The 12581-nt window shown below is 40.4% G+C and overlaps 2 protein-coding genes across 4 annotated transcripts; both read left to right on the forward strand.

Annotated features, from left to right (window-relative positions):
- Window positions 1-5030: 5030 nt before the first annotated feature.
- On the forward strand, window positions 5031-8263 carry LOC143611617 (nicotinamide/nicotinic acid mononucleotide adenylyltransferase-like). The gene is made up of 9 exons (XM_077085800.1): window positions 5031-5194; window positions 5392-5465; window positions 5744-5829; window positions 6020-6103; window positions 6433-6517; window positions 6822-6901; window positions 7162-7263; window positions 7954-8012; window positions 8104-8263. Exons 1-9 carry the CDS (start codon window positions 5118-5120, stop codon window positions 8201-8203), a joined length of 747 nt encoding a protein of 248 aa, XP_076941915.1. The 5' UTR covers window positions 5031-5117; the 3' UTR covers window positions 8204-8263.
- A 975-nt stretch (window positions 8264-9238) lies between these two features.
- Window positions 9239-11910, forward strand: LOC143611616 (uncharacterized). Of its 3 annotated transcripts, XM_077085798.1 has the most exons (3): window positions 9239-9310; window positions 9395-11376; window positions 11546-11910. In XM_077085798.1, exon 2 carries the CDS (start codon window positions 9428-9430, stop codon window positions 11327-11329), a length of 1902 nt encoding a protein of 633 aa, XP_076941913.1. In that variant the 5' UTR covers window positions 9239-9310; window positions 9395-9427; the 3' UTR covers window positions 11330-11376; window positions 11546-11910. The 3 variants fall into 3 exon arrangements, with proteins under 3 accessions (XP_076941913.1, XP_076941912.1, XP_076941914.1); XM_077085797.1 differs by having other exon boundaries at window positions 9245-11376; window positions 11537-11910; XM_077085799.1 differs by having other exon boundaries at window positions 9245-11348; window positions 11555-11910.
- Window positions 11911-12581: the final 671 nt, after the last annotated feature.

The raw sequence follows: 12581 nt of genomic DNA on the forward strand, positions 1-12581 counted from the left end.
TCAGGAAAGGGTAAAGTTTGAAGCTTTCCGGTTTGAGATTTTTCTTTTCTTTCTTCTTTTATTCTTCATTCTTATTATTTCTCTTTATAAAACATCAATTCGTTTATTACTGTTGAAGATGCAAACTTTTATGATCAGATTTCTATGTGTGACATATCTCTATGCATCATTGCTTTCTTTTTCTCAATTTTCAATGCTGCTAGTTGTTATTTGTCGAAGCACGAAATGAATCTGACCTGATCCATGACGATGTTTCCACGGATTTTCGAGATGAACGAACCACGTCTGATCTTCTTCTCCAGCTGCTGGTGACCTGCGATGGCTTTTTGAGGGTGTGGAGGTGACTGCTAAGAAATCCTAAGATCTCTTGTTTACAGACACAAAAAAGTTGTGGTGGCTCTTATTGAGCATGACCCCTTGATAAGGAGGTGGAGACCTCCTTATATAGAGAGTCTCATGGCCACCATCATGGTACCCTAATGGGCCTAGCCCAGTTAGGGTTACCTCCACAAAACCCCCTCAGCCCAATAACATTGTATTAGTCCATATAATAAAATAAGCCAAACATAATAAATTTAGGGTCGTAAAACCGGGTTTAGTACCATACCCCTACAAGCCCCCCCAAGTCCAGCGTTGCTCCTGGGCGCGCAAGCGTCTCGGTGGAGCGCTGGACTTTATGAGGTGTGTTAGGCTATAAGGCGGTTTTTTCCCTTTTCTTTGGCCTTGTCTTTATTGTCTTTGAGTTTTGGGAGGTTTTTCTCATGATTGTGACATGTTGCGGTCCTTATGATAATGATGGTGCCCTGTCATAAATAAGATATAGGACGCATCATAGTGGCGCAAGGCCTGATAAAAGATGGAGCGCGCATCTCGATAATAATGTAACATAACTTGCGCGCGAGGCAGCTTACGAGTTATGAGAATAATAAAGCCTGCGCGTAAGGCGACTTACGAGCTATAAGAATAATGAAGCCTGCGCGCATGGCGACTTATGAGCTGTAATAATAATGAAGCCTGCGCGCATGGCGACTTATGAGCTGTAATAATAATGAAGCTGGCGCGAGTTGCGGCTTACGAGCTATAATAATAATGAAGCTGGCGCGAGTTGCGGCTTACGAGCTATGATAATAATGAAGCTTGCGCGTGAGGCGACTTACGAGCTATAATAATAATGGAGCCTGCGCGCAAGGCGACTTATGAGCTGTAATAATAATGAAGCTGGCGCGTGAGGCGACTTACGAGCTATAAGAATAATGATAGCTTGCGCGCGAGGCGTCTTATGAGCTGTATGAATAATAAAATCCTGCGCGCGAGGCGACTTACGAGCTATAATAATAATGGAGCCTGCGCGAGTTGCGGCTTACGAGCTATAATAATAATGAAGCTGGCGCGTGAGGCGACTTACGAGCTATAAGAATAATGACAGCTTGCGCGCGAGGCGTCTTATGAGCTGTATGAATAATAAAAACCTGCGCGCGAGGCGACTTACGAGCTATAAGAATAATAACAGCCTGCGCGCGAGGCGTCTTATGAGCTGTATGAATAATAAAGCTTGCGCGCGAGGCGTCTTACGAGCTAAAAGAATAATAACAGCTTGCGCGCGAGGCGTCTTATGAGCTGTATGAATAATAAAAGCCTGCGCGCGAGGCGACTTACGAGCTATAAGAATAATAACAGCTTGCGCGCGAGGCGTCTTATGAGCTGTAATAATAGTGGAGCTTGCGCGTGAGGCGGCTTACGAGCTACTTTATGTCCCGCGCCACGCGCAGATGTTGCATGCGCGTGCGCGTAGACTTTGGTATGTGTTATGCGCCACGCGCAGATGTTGCATGCGCGTGCGTGTAGACTGTGATATGTGTGAGCATATGATGCGTAAGCATGTGTAATATACGTGAGCATTTGTGATGCGTGAGCATATGTGGTGCATGAGCATGTGGTATGAGGATTCCCAACCCTTAAGTTTGGCGTGTAGCCATATGGGATATTATGAGGATTCCCAACCTTTAAGTTTGGCGCGTAGCCATATGGGATATTATGAGGATTCCCAACCTTGAAGTTTGGCGCGTAGCCATATGGGACTATGAGGATTCCCAACCTTGGCGCGTAGCCATATGGGATATTATGAGGATTCCCAACCTTGAAGTTTGGCGCGTAGCCATATGGGATATTATGAGGATTCCCAACCTTGAAGTTTGGCGCGTAGCCATATGGGACATTATGAGGATTCCCAACCCTGGCGCGTAGCCATATGGGATATTATGAGGATTCCCAACCTTGAAGTTTGGCGCGTAGCCATATGGGACATTATGAGGATTCCCAACCTTGAAGTTTGGCGCGTAGCCATATGGGACATTATGAGGATTCCCAACCTTGGCGCGTAGCCATATGGGATATTATGAGGATTCCCAACCTTGAAGTTTGGCGCGTAGCCATATGGGACATTATGAGGATTCCCAACCCTGGCGCGTAGCCATATGGGATATTATGAGGATTCCCAACCTTGAAGTTTGGCGCGTAGCCATATGGGATATTATGAGGATTCCCAACCTTGAAGTTTGGCGCGTAGCCATATGGGACATTATGAGGATTCCCAACCTTGGCGCGTAGCCATATGGGATATTATGAGGATTCCCAACCTTGAAGTTTGGCGCGTAGCCATATGGGACATTATGAGGATTCCCAACCCTGGCGCGTAGCCATATGGGATATTATGAGGATTCCCAACCTTGAAGTTTGGCGCGTAGCCATATGGGATATTATGAGGATTCCCAACCTTGAAATTTGGCGCGTAGCCATATGGGATATTATGAGGATTCCCAACCTTTAAGTTTGGCGCGTAGCCATATGGGATATTATGAGGATTCCCAACCTTGAATTTTGGCGCGTAGCCATATGGGATATTATGAGGATTCCCAACCTTGAAGTTTGGCGCGTAGCCATATGGGATATTATGAGGATTCCCAACCTTTAAGTTTGGCGCGTAGCCATATGGGATATTATGAGGATTCCCAACCTTGAATTTTGGCGCATAGCCATATGGGATATTATGAGGATTCCCAACCTTGAAGTTTGGCGTGAGGCCTGATGCGCGCATGCACGGCGATGGAGTGGTGACTCGCGAGTGCGCGTGCATGGCGGAGGTCTCTTGCGCAAAACCCACATGGTGGTTTACGCGGTGGCACGTGCACGGCTGCGGAATGAGAATCCGCGGGCGCGCGTACATGGCGGCGGAAGTCTGGTAATTTCTGGATCTGCAATTTTAGAGTCAGATCTGCAACTTTAGACCTAAAATCCAGGTCTGTAATCTAGACCTAGATCTGTAGATCAGACCTAGATAGATCTGAAGCCCGGAGCAGATTTAAAACCATCACAGATCCGGAGACCTGATCATTCGAATCAGGCCGTTTCTTTTTGCACAGATCTGGAAGCCTCTTTTTAGATCTATGGATCTTTTTGAGCTTTAATAGAACAAGCCTTGAAGCCTTTTTCTGTAAACTTCCAGATCTGGGTTTTTCCTGGGAGAGATCCGACAGCCGAGACGAAGATCGAAGGGTAGTTCGTTGCCGTCCCACGGATGGCGCCAATGTCGAAGCACGAAATGAATCTGACCTGATCCATGACGATGTTTCCACGGATTTTTGAGATGAACGAACCACGTCTGATCTTCTTCTCCTGCTGCTGGTGACCTGCGATGGCTTTTTGAGGGTGTGGAGGTGACTGCTAAGAAATCCTGAGGATCTCTTGTTTACAGACACAAAAAAGTGGTGGTGGCTCTTATTGAGCATAACCCCTTAATAAGGAGGTGGAGACCTCCTTATATAGAGAGTCTCATGGCCACCATCATGGTACCCTAATGGGCCTAGCCCAGTTAGGGTTACCTCCACAAAACCCCCTCAGCCCAATAACATTGTATTAGTCCATATAATAAAATAAGCCAAACATAATAAATTTAGGGTCGTAAAACCGGGTTTAGTACCATACCCCTACATTATTATTAGTCTGCAGATCAGATTTTGCTTCTTTATTCCTGCTACCTCAATAACTTATTCAATATTAATTAGATTTCTGTGGGATATCAAAGAGATAGGTGTTTGTTTCCTTTTACCACTTTATTATCAACTCACTAATTGCACGATTAATTAGGTTCTGGGTGGACTGGAATCTGTTTGGTATTTGTTTCAGTGTTGTCAGCCCAGATTGTCTTGAATAGTCAGTATACCGAGTCAGAAACTAGTGATTCTTCATCATCATCTGTTTTAAGACCTCAAATTCCATTTTCGATTGCTTCTTCGTCTACTAGTATTTTAACATTTCTAGTCAGTTAATAATTATTTCAATTTTTAATATTTAAAATAGATAAATCAATTTTGTTAGGCAGGACCTGGCAAAGGTTCAGTAACCCAAGCCACTAGTTCAAATTGGGTTGAGAGTTGGCTGAGATAAACGGTTTTACGTTTTAAAGAGCATTAGTTATGAGATTAAGAGACGATGTAACCAAACCTAAACATCTAAAACCTATTTAGAAAATAAAAGGCTAACCCATTACAATTATCAATCAGGTTTTAAATCGGTTCGAGGTCAAATATGTATAACCGGTTTCCAAGCAAGGGTGTCAATCGGTTCGGTTAATAACCGGTTTTGGTTCGGGACCGGTTAGCACAGGCTGTAGGCGTGCATCTAGGTATTGATTCTCACCCAATAAATTCATTATGAGGCGTCGGCTATTGAAGATGAGGAGTTCGATACACACTTACTTTTTTTTTTGAACAGCCGATACACACTTACTAATAATCAATCTATCAGTAATGATTGATTATTTAATATCGTTATGTAGATTTAGGTCTGATTAATTAGCTATTGCTCATTATTTTCAACTGTTTAGTGATACTGTAATTTGCTACTCTTGTTGTATTATTTGAATAATATTTGGTATCTAAGTGTAGCTGATTTGTGAGATAGGTTTTAAAGTTACATAACATTTAACTGATTACATGATTACTGTTATTATTATTATTATTATTATTATTATCTGATTTCAATTCTGAAAGTTGCAATGATCAGTTATATAAATGTATGATTTTTCTTGTGTCAGATATCAGGAAATAGGAATTAAGTAAATGGATGCTGCTTTGCCACGAGATAAGTTATCGTTAGAGTCCACTAATGAAGACAGTTCATCAGATTCTAGCACAAAGTAAGTTTTACCGGCACACACTGTAGGTTCAGATTACAATATATAATTAATTAAACTCGAGTCAAATTTGAAACTTTAGTATTGGATTGTGAATTGTTCTTGTCTGAGAATAATGGCACTGCACGAATATATATATATATATATATATATATATATATATATATATATATATATATATATATATCACACTTTTGCAGGGGGAAAATGCATGTGGTATTGGTATCAGCTGGAAGCTTCAATCCTCCTACATTCATGCATTTACGTCTCTTCGGTATGTGTTTCCGTCTGCTAGTTTTTGTCATTTGTTTGTCGTGTTTGAGAAATGGTTATTAGTGACTAATATTCAAACAGCTGCACAGTTTTTTCTTATAAGAATTAGAAGAAATTTATATTACATGTCACATATGCATTTATAGTTTTTAGTTTAACAATGCGAGTCAATAAACTACCGTGGTTTAAAGTTCAAGGAAATTGGACTAATATGTTTACAGCTCGGTCAATATAATTTGGATGTATGCTAATCTTATTTATTTTTATATGAATGCTTAGAATTGGCAAGGGATGCACTTAACTCAAAAGGGTTTCATGTTGTTGGAGGCTACATGTCACCTGTAAATGATGCATACAAGAAAAAGGTATTTACTTTCCTGTAACATTACATTCTCCGCACCTGAAAAAGAAGTTTTAGGACATTTAAAATGAAAAGGAAAACCTAATTTGCTTCATGTATTATTCGTACTCATAATAAACGTAGTTCATATCTCTCCTGCAATCAAATATTAAATAAATTCGACTGCAAGAGCCGAATTTTTTTTCTTTTCTCAGGGTCTCTTACCAGCTGAACACCGTATCTCAATGTGTCAACTCGCTTGCAAAAGTTCTGACTTCATAATGGTGGATACTTGGGAGGTATGCCCCCCCCTCTCTCTCTCACACACACACACGCGCGCACGCGCACACACACAAAGTGGTTAAAAGCTTTGAAAACAATTCTGAATGCTTAAGAATTTGATGTAGTAAAGTTGAATTGACAATGGTAAGTGGACAAACATGTCAGTCTTCAGTGTAGTCACTGCAATGTACTTTTAGGACTAAACATAGAACACATCCATTTTTATTGAACAGAACACGTGTGGTTTTGATTCTTGTTTCTTTGAAATGAGGAACTTTCGTATAAAGCCCTCAGCTTATTTTTTTTCTCTTATGTTTATTGATGCAGAAATATTTATTTGTGTTAGGCAAATCAAAGTTCATATCAGCGATCATTGACTGTGTTATCAAGAATCAGGAGCTTCTTTTGTGATAATGGGCTGATACCTAGTGGTATGCTAGTTTTGCTTGTTCCTTAACTTGCCAAAATAACTTAATAATATGTACTATTGTTTTGACCAAATTGTCTTTTCCAAAACTATTATATCTATCAAGTATAATGTCCAAAATGCCCCTCCAAAAGCAACTAAAAGCACCAAATTGAAGCTTTTAGGTGCTTTTGGAGGGGCATTTTGGACATTTTGCCCCTCCAAAAAGCAAAAAGCAAAAAATATAAGCACTCCCAAACATGCCCTAAGAAGGTTTAAGATTGAAATATCTCTTGCTATAAACACTAATTTTGTTCATGCAATTGTAGCATTATTAAGGGTTATGCTTGTTTGCGGCTCTGATCTGCTAGAATCTTTTGCTAGACCTGGAGTTTGGATACCTGAACAGGTAAAATTCTTCTGCATTATTATGCTCTTTTGTGGGGATGATATTAATTGGATAATCGTGAAACAGTTAATAAAAGTTGGTGATTGTTAGATAATCTTACACTAATTGTTTTCCTAACTCTGATTATCTTGACTCCAAACAAGCAGAAAATCATAATCATAATAAGTTAATAACTATTTGCCAAACATTGTTGTAATAATAGACACACATCTGTACGAGATTACAAATTCATGATTTTTATGACCATCTGTTCGTTTCAGGTTAGGACTATATTCAGAGACTATGGTGTGGTTTGTATCCGCAGAGAAGGTCAAGACGTTGGAAAAATCATCTCAAGTGATGAAATCTTGACGGAGTACAAGGTAAACCAACTGGCATTCTGTCACTACTAGGGGTGCAAACGAGCCGAGCTGCTCATGAGCTACTCGAGATCGGATTGATAAAAAACTCGAAACGAGCCAAGTTTTTTTGAGCCCGAGCCTTAAGTAAAGCTTGTATAGTTATCAAGCTCGAGCTCGAACTTAAGATGGTTAGTTCGTTTAGGCTTGTCGAGCCTTAACGAGCCGAGTGTATTTTTTCACACTGCATAGCCGAGCTCGAGTCGAGCTTTGACTCGTTTAAGGTACTACACGAGCTTTGACTCGTTTAAGGTACTACACGAGCTTGAGCCGAGCTTAGGTTTGTTGAAGGTTTTTCTCAAAATAAAAAACTAAACGAAAGCGTATGTAAACGAATTGGAAAATATTAAACGAGTTGGGCCCGAGCTTGAAATAATAACTCACGACCCGATCTTGGGCTTGGCTTGGCTTGTTTATAGATAGACTCGCTAGTCGCTACTCATTTAAATACCTTTTATGTGACGTATTTCATCATATTAAAAGGAGATTCAGTCAAGAACCATCCATTAATAGTAACCAAACGAACCACATTTTAGTCGTTGGATCATATTTCAATTAATGACTGATATCTCCCTCTATTCAGGAGCGTTTTAATGCTTATCATTTGAACTCACCCGTTAAGATATTAATAATGTTCTTTTATTAATCTTGCAGAGTAATATTGAGGTGGTGGATGAAATAGTGCCAAACCGCATTAGTTCAACTATAGTTAGGTAGTCATTAAATTGTATACTGTCGTTTCTATTTTTCGCTCTTAACACGCACAACTTAATTATTTAACAATGTTTGTTTATGTAACTACAGAGATTGCGTTTCACGGGGTTTGTCGGTGACATATTTGACGTCTGATGAAGTTATCGACTACATTAAACGAAACCAACTTTATACCAACACTGCATCTTGACCGGAAGGAAGCTTGTTAGGTGGTTATATTCCTTTAAATAATTCTAATGTGGTTGCTTTAAGTTAATCTTCTATAGAATTAGTGTTTTTTGGGTTTCGATTTGGTTTTTGATAAACTATGTATTGTAACTGTGTTTAGTAGAGTAAAATTATTACATTTGTATAAACTGAACTTTATCACTTTTACTGTTTTATTTGATGGAAGGCTTGAACAAATAATGAATTACTTGTAGTTATTTTTAATTTTAATATTTTCAAACTACATATACATATAATTACAACAAACATTAATTTCCAGGCATTTTGATTTAAGCAATTTCTTGATTTACGTTTGTTATAGAAAATACAATGTTCAGTTTTGATAAAAATTTCAAAATGTAAAGTGCAATTTTGACAATATATTTATTTAACTTTGTACAATGTATAATCTAGTAAGATAATTCAATATAGAACGAATAATATATAGAGAATTCTAAATAAACATTTAAACGTTTTAAAACATGTATATTACTAAAAACGATAAGTTCAATTTTGATAACGTATATCATTTTAGTATAAGGTACGACGTATAATTTGTTAAGAAGGAGACGCATTACCAATTATAAACATAAAATTGCAAAAAACAAACATTTTAAGCATTATAATGTCTCGAAAGTAAAACTCCGATCCACGCTCCTCTTAGAGGGAAAAAACGCTCATCTTTCCTCCTTACAGGGACTTTTTATGAGTAAATGTGTTTCTCATCTCTCTCTTCTTCATGTCAGCTCATCAATCACATCTTCTCCCTTCTTCTTCACGTCAACTAAAAAAACTATTATTGTCTGCATTTCTTATCCTTAGTAATAAATCATAATCCTAGTATTGTAATTCTAACTCCAACCGAATCTAAAAACAAAAACACTAAATACAAAATTAAATACATCTTGACTAATCAACATATTTTTAAGAAAGTAAATAAAAATGATAGATTCGGATACAAACATACATTTTCCATTATATTCCAGACTCAAGTGTCATTAATATATCGGCTTATTATTTATTATTATACAAATACATATACAAAATGAATAATAAAATTTAGGGTTTTTGTAATCGATCCAATCTTCAAGTTCTGGTAAGCTCCTTCCAATTTCACCCATCAATAAAATCTAACTTCTTCTATCATTCCAATTTCATGATTACTTGGTTTTAGTTACTTCAATTAATTAAGCCCTAGAAATTGTAAATGATGGATCAAAACGAAGCCATAGGCGCCGTCGTGGACGAGGGGTTTCTTGGGGAAGAAGATGATGAGGATTACGAGGATTTGTATAACGATGTTAATGTTGGTGATGGCTTTCTTCAGTCTGTCAAAAAAAATCAAGATTTAGGGTTTAACAATCAGGATGAACTTGAAAAGAAGCCCGAACCGGTTCCGGGTTCGCAAGCGGTGCAGCGTTCGGAAGCGGTGGATGATGCTGCGGCCCGGGAAGGTAAAAGCAATGATCTTGTTTCTAGTAAAGGTAATTTGAGTATAGGGTTAGGAGGAAATGAGGGTTCCGGTGGTCTTAGAGTTGAGTTAGGGCAGGCGTTGGTTAAAGTCGGTGAATTGGAAAGTGGGCCCATGAATAATAATAATAATAATGGTATGCAAAACATAGGGATGGGACAACAACAGCAGCAGCAGCAGCAGCAGCCTCAACGTGTTGAGGCTGCAAATACTGGTGGTGATGGTTTAGCTGCACACGGAAGTGGAAATGGTTACGGAAATGGTGGTGGGATGGGCATGGCTGGTGGTGGTGGCGGTGGCGGTGGGGGGACGGTGCTTTTTGTGGGAGATTTGCATTGGTGGACGACTGATGCGGAGCTTGAGTCGGAGCTTTGCAAGTATGGTCATGTGAAGGAGGTTAAGTTCTTTGATGAGAAAGCTAGTGGGAAGTCGAAAGGGTATTGTCAAGTGGAGTTTTATGATCCGTCGGCTGCGACAGCTTGTAAGGAGGGAATGAACGGGCATGTGTTTAACGGTCGTCCGTGTGTTGTTGCGTTCGCGTCGCCGTTTAGTGTTAAACGGATGGGTGAAGCGCAGGTTAATAGGAATCAACAGATGGCTCAGGGTTCTGCAGCTCAAGCTAAGAGGGGACCGGGAGATACGCCTGCTAAACCGGGTGGTAACAATATGCCTGCTGGCGGGAGTTTTCAAGGTGGTGGCGGTGGTGGTGATAATAACAGAGGATTTGGAAGAGGGAATTGGGGTAGAGGTAATGGTCAAGGTGGGATGGGTGGGCGTGGGCCCGGTGGACGAGGTGGGATGGGCGGACGTGGCGGGATGGGTGGGCGTGGTATGATGGGAAATGGGTTTGGGCCACTACCTATGATGCATCCGATGGGTCAAGGGTTTGATCCTTCTTTTGGAGGCCCAATGGGTCGGATGGGAAGTTATGGTGGTTTTCCTGGTACGCCGACACCTCCATTTTCGGGTATGCTACCTTCCTTCCCGCCAGGATTACCGGGGTTGGCACCCCATGTTAACCCGGCGTTCTTTGGGAGAGGAATTCCTATGAACGGAATGGGTATGATGCCAACGGGTGGTGCTGATGGGCCCACCATGGGAATGTGGTCAGACCCGAACATGGCTGGGTGGGGTGGTGATGAACATGGTGGCAGGGTAGGCGAGTCTAGTTACGGTGAAGAAGCCGGTTCTGATCAACAGTACGGTGAAGGTAGTCAGGATAGAGGAACTTGGCCCAATCCAGCAAAAGAAAAGGATAGAGATCATGAACACGGGTATGAGCGAGACCCACCAAGAGAAAAAGACGTGGTTTATGAAGACGAGTGGCCTGAAAGAAGGCATCGAGACGAGAGGGATCGTGACCGGGAGCGGTCACGTGATCGTGACAGGGAAAGGGGCAGGGACCGTGAACGGTCACGTGACCGGGATCGTGGTAAGGGCCGCCATAGGGATGAAAGGGACAAATATGCTGATCACCACCACAGGTACAGAGAGGTTGAACCAGAGTATGATGATGAGTGGGACCGTGGGCGGTCTTCGCGGGCCCACGGGAAATCAAGAATGGCTCAAGAGGATGAACACAGGTCTAGATCTAGGGATGCTGACTATGGGAAGAAGCGGCGTGTGACTGCAGAATGACAATTATTCTCTATATCAAGTTGGTGAATGTGGTCTTCTTTGAAAATGTAAGATACCAACTTTATACTTTATCGGTTATAATATTATAAGCTTGCTGATAGGTTTATTTTACGCTTTCTTTACATTTAGTGAAAACTTGTCATCTTATTATTATGTTATCACATAATAAATCATAAATGTATGAGGCTGCTTCTGATAGTTTTTTAGCATTGGTAGGTTTGATAGGGAATTGAAGCTGTTTCAGAGTTGCGTTTGCTTTTGAGATGCAAAAGAGCCCCGGGGTTTGAGCTACGGATATACAAGTGGAACATTGTGTCATCTTATTAATTAGAGTATGTTTGGAATTATCATGTATTTGAAACTATGTTGTGGCTTATGTTTGTTTGCCGATTAACCTAGACTATATGCTGTGTTTGAATGTGAGTTGTGTTAGGATTTTCGCAGCTTGTTTTGGAGGATTAACCTCCCTTTCTGGGTTGTTGTTTTGTATGTATTTTTTTGTTGTATTTTTCGTTCATTTTCTGTATCTGTATGTATATATGATGCCGGCTTGTGGCTCTTAGGTCTGTAGAGAGTAGTGACTAGGCTTAACCGACCACATTGGAATCCCATGGTGTACATTTGGTCAACCACAGTATGTATATCTTGATACAGATAATCAATCCGACTGTTGATTATATTGCTTTTTAAGTTTTAAACTGTCTGCTATAGTTTTATAAATCTGGTCCGAAGTTTATCTGGCAAACAGGCGGGTCAGATAATGTTGGACGGGACAACAAGTCAGAAATGGTCATTCTGGTTTGGGTCAGAATGAGTTTTGTTTTGACAAATATAAGTATTGGTCAAAAAGGTTCTGGCGAGTTGAACGGAAGTCCTTTTTAAGTCTGGGAATGCAAATATCAACATTTTTTATACATAGGAACGTAACAGAGTTTATATAGATAATGTCTAGTGTGTACCTATCCATGCAATAAACTCTTGTATCTCGAGTCTTGACCACAGTTCTGACATGATCCTATTAGTGGTGAGATAGTTTATTTCTCTCCTCCTCGTCGTACTCAATAAATCCCACCAATAGCAAAACTATGGTAGGGTCTGAGAAGAGTAAGATGTAAGCAGTCTTACCTCTACCTTTTAGGAATAGAGAGGCTGCGTTCAGTGAGACCTCTGGCTCAATAGTAGTTTTGCATCAAGCCTTGGATATAAGACACATAACACACAACGATCGAGACATCGGCCAATTGGTGCATGT

Source organism: Bidens hawaiensis, unplaced genomic scaffold (assembly GCF_021521415.1).
Source record: "Bidens hawaiensis isolate Kalapana, Puna unplaced genomic scaffold, B.hawaiensis_p1.1 tig00031809_1, whole genome shotgun sequence".
Lineage (NCBI taxonomy): Eukaryota > Viridiplantae > Streptophyta > Magnoliopsida > Asterales > Asteraceae > Bidens > Bidens hawaiensis.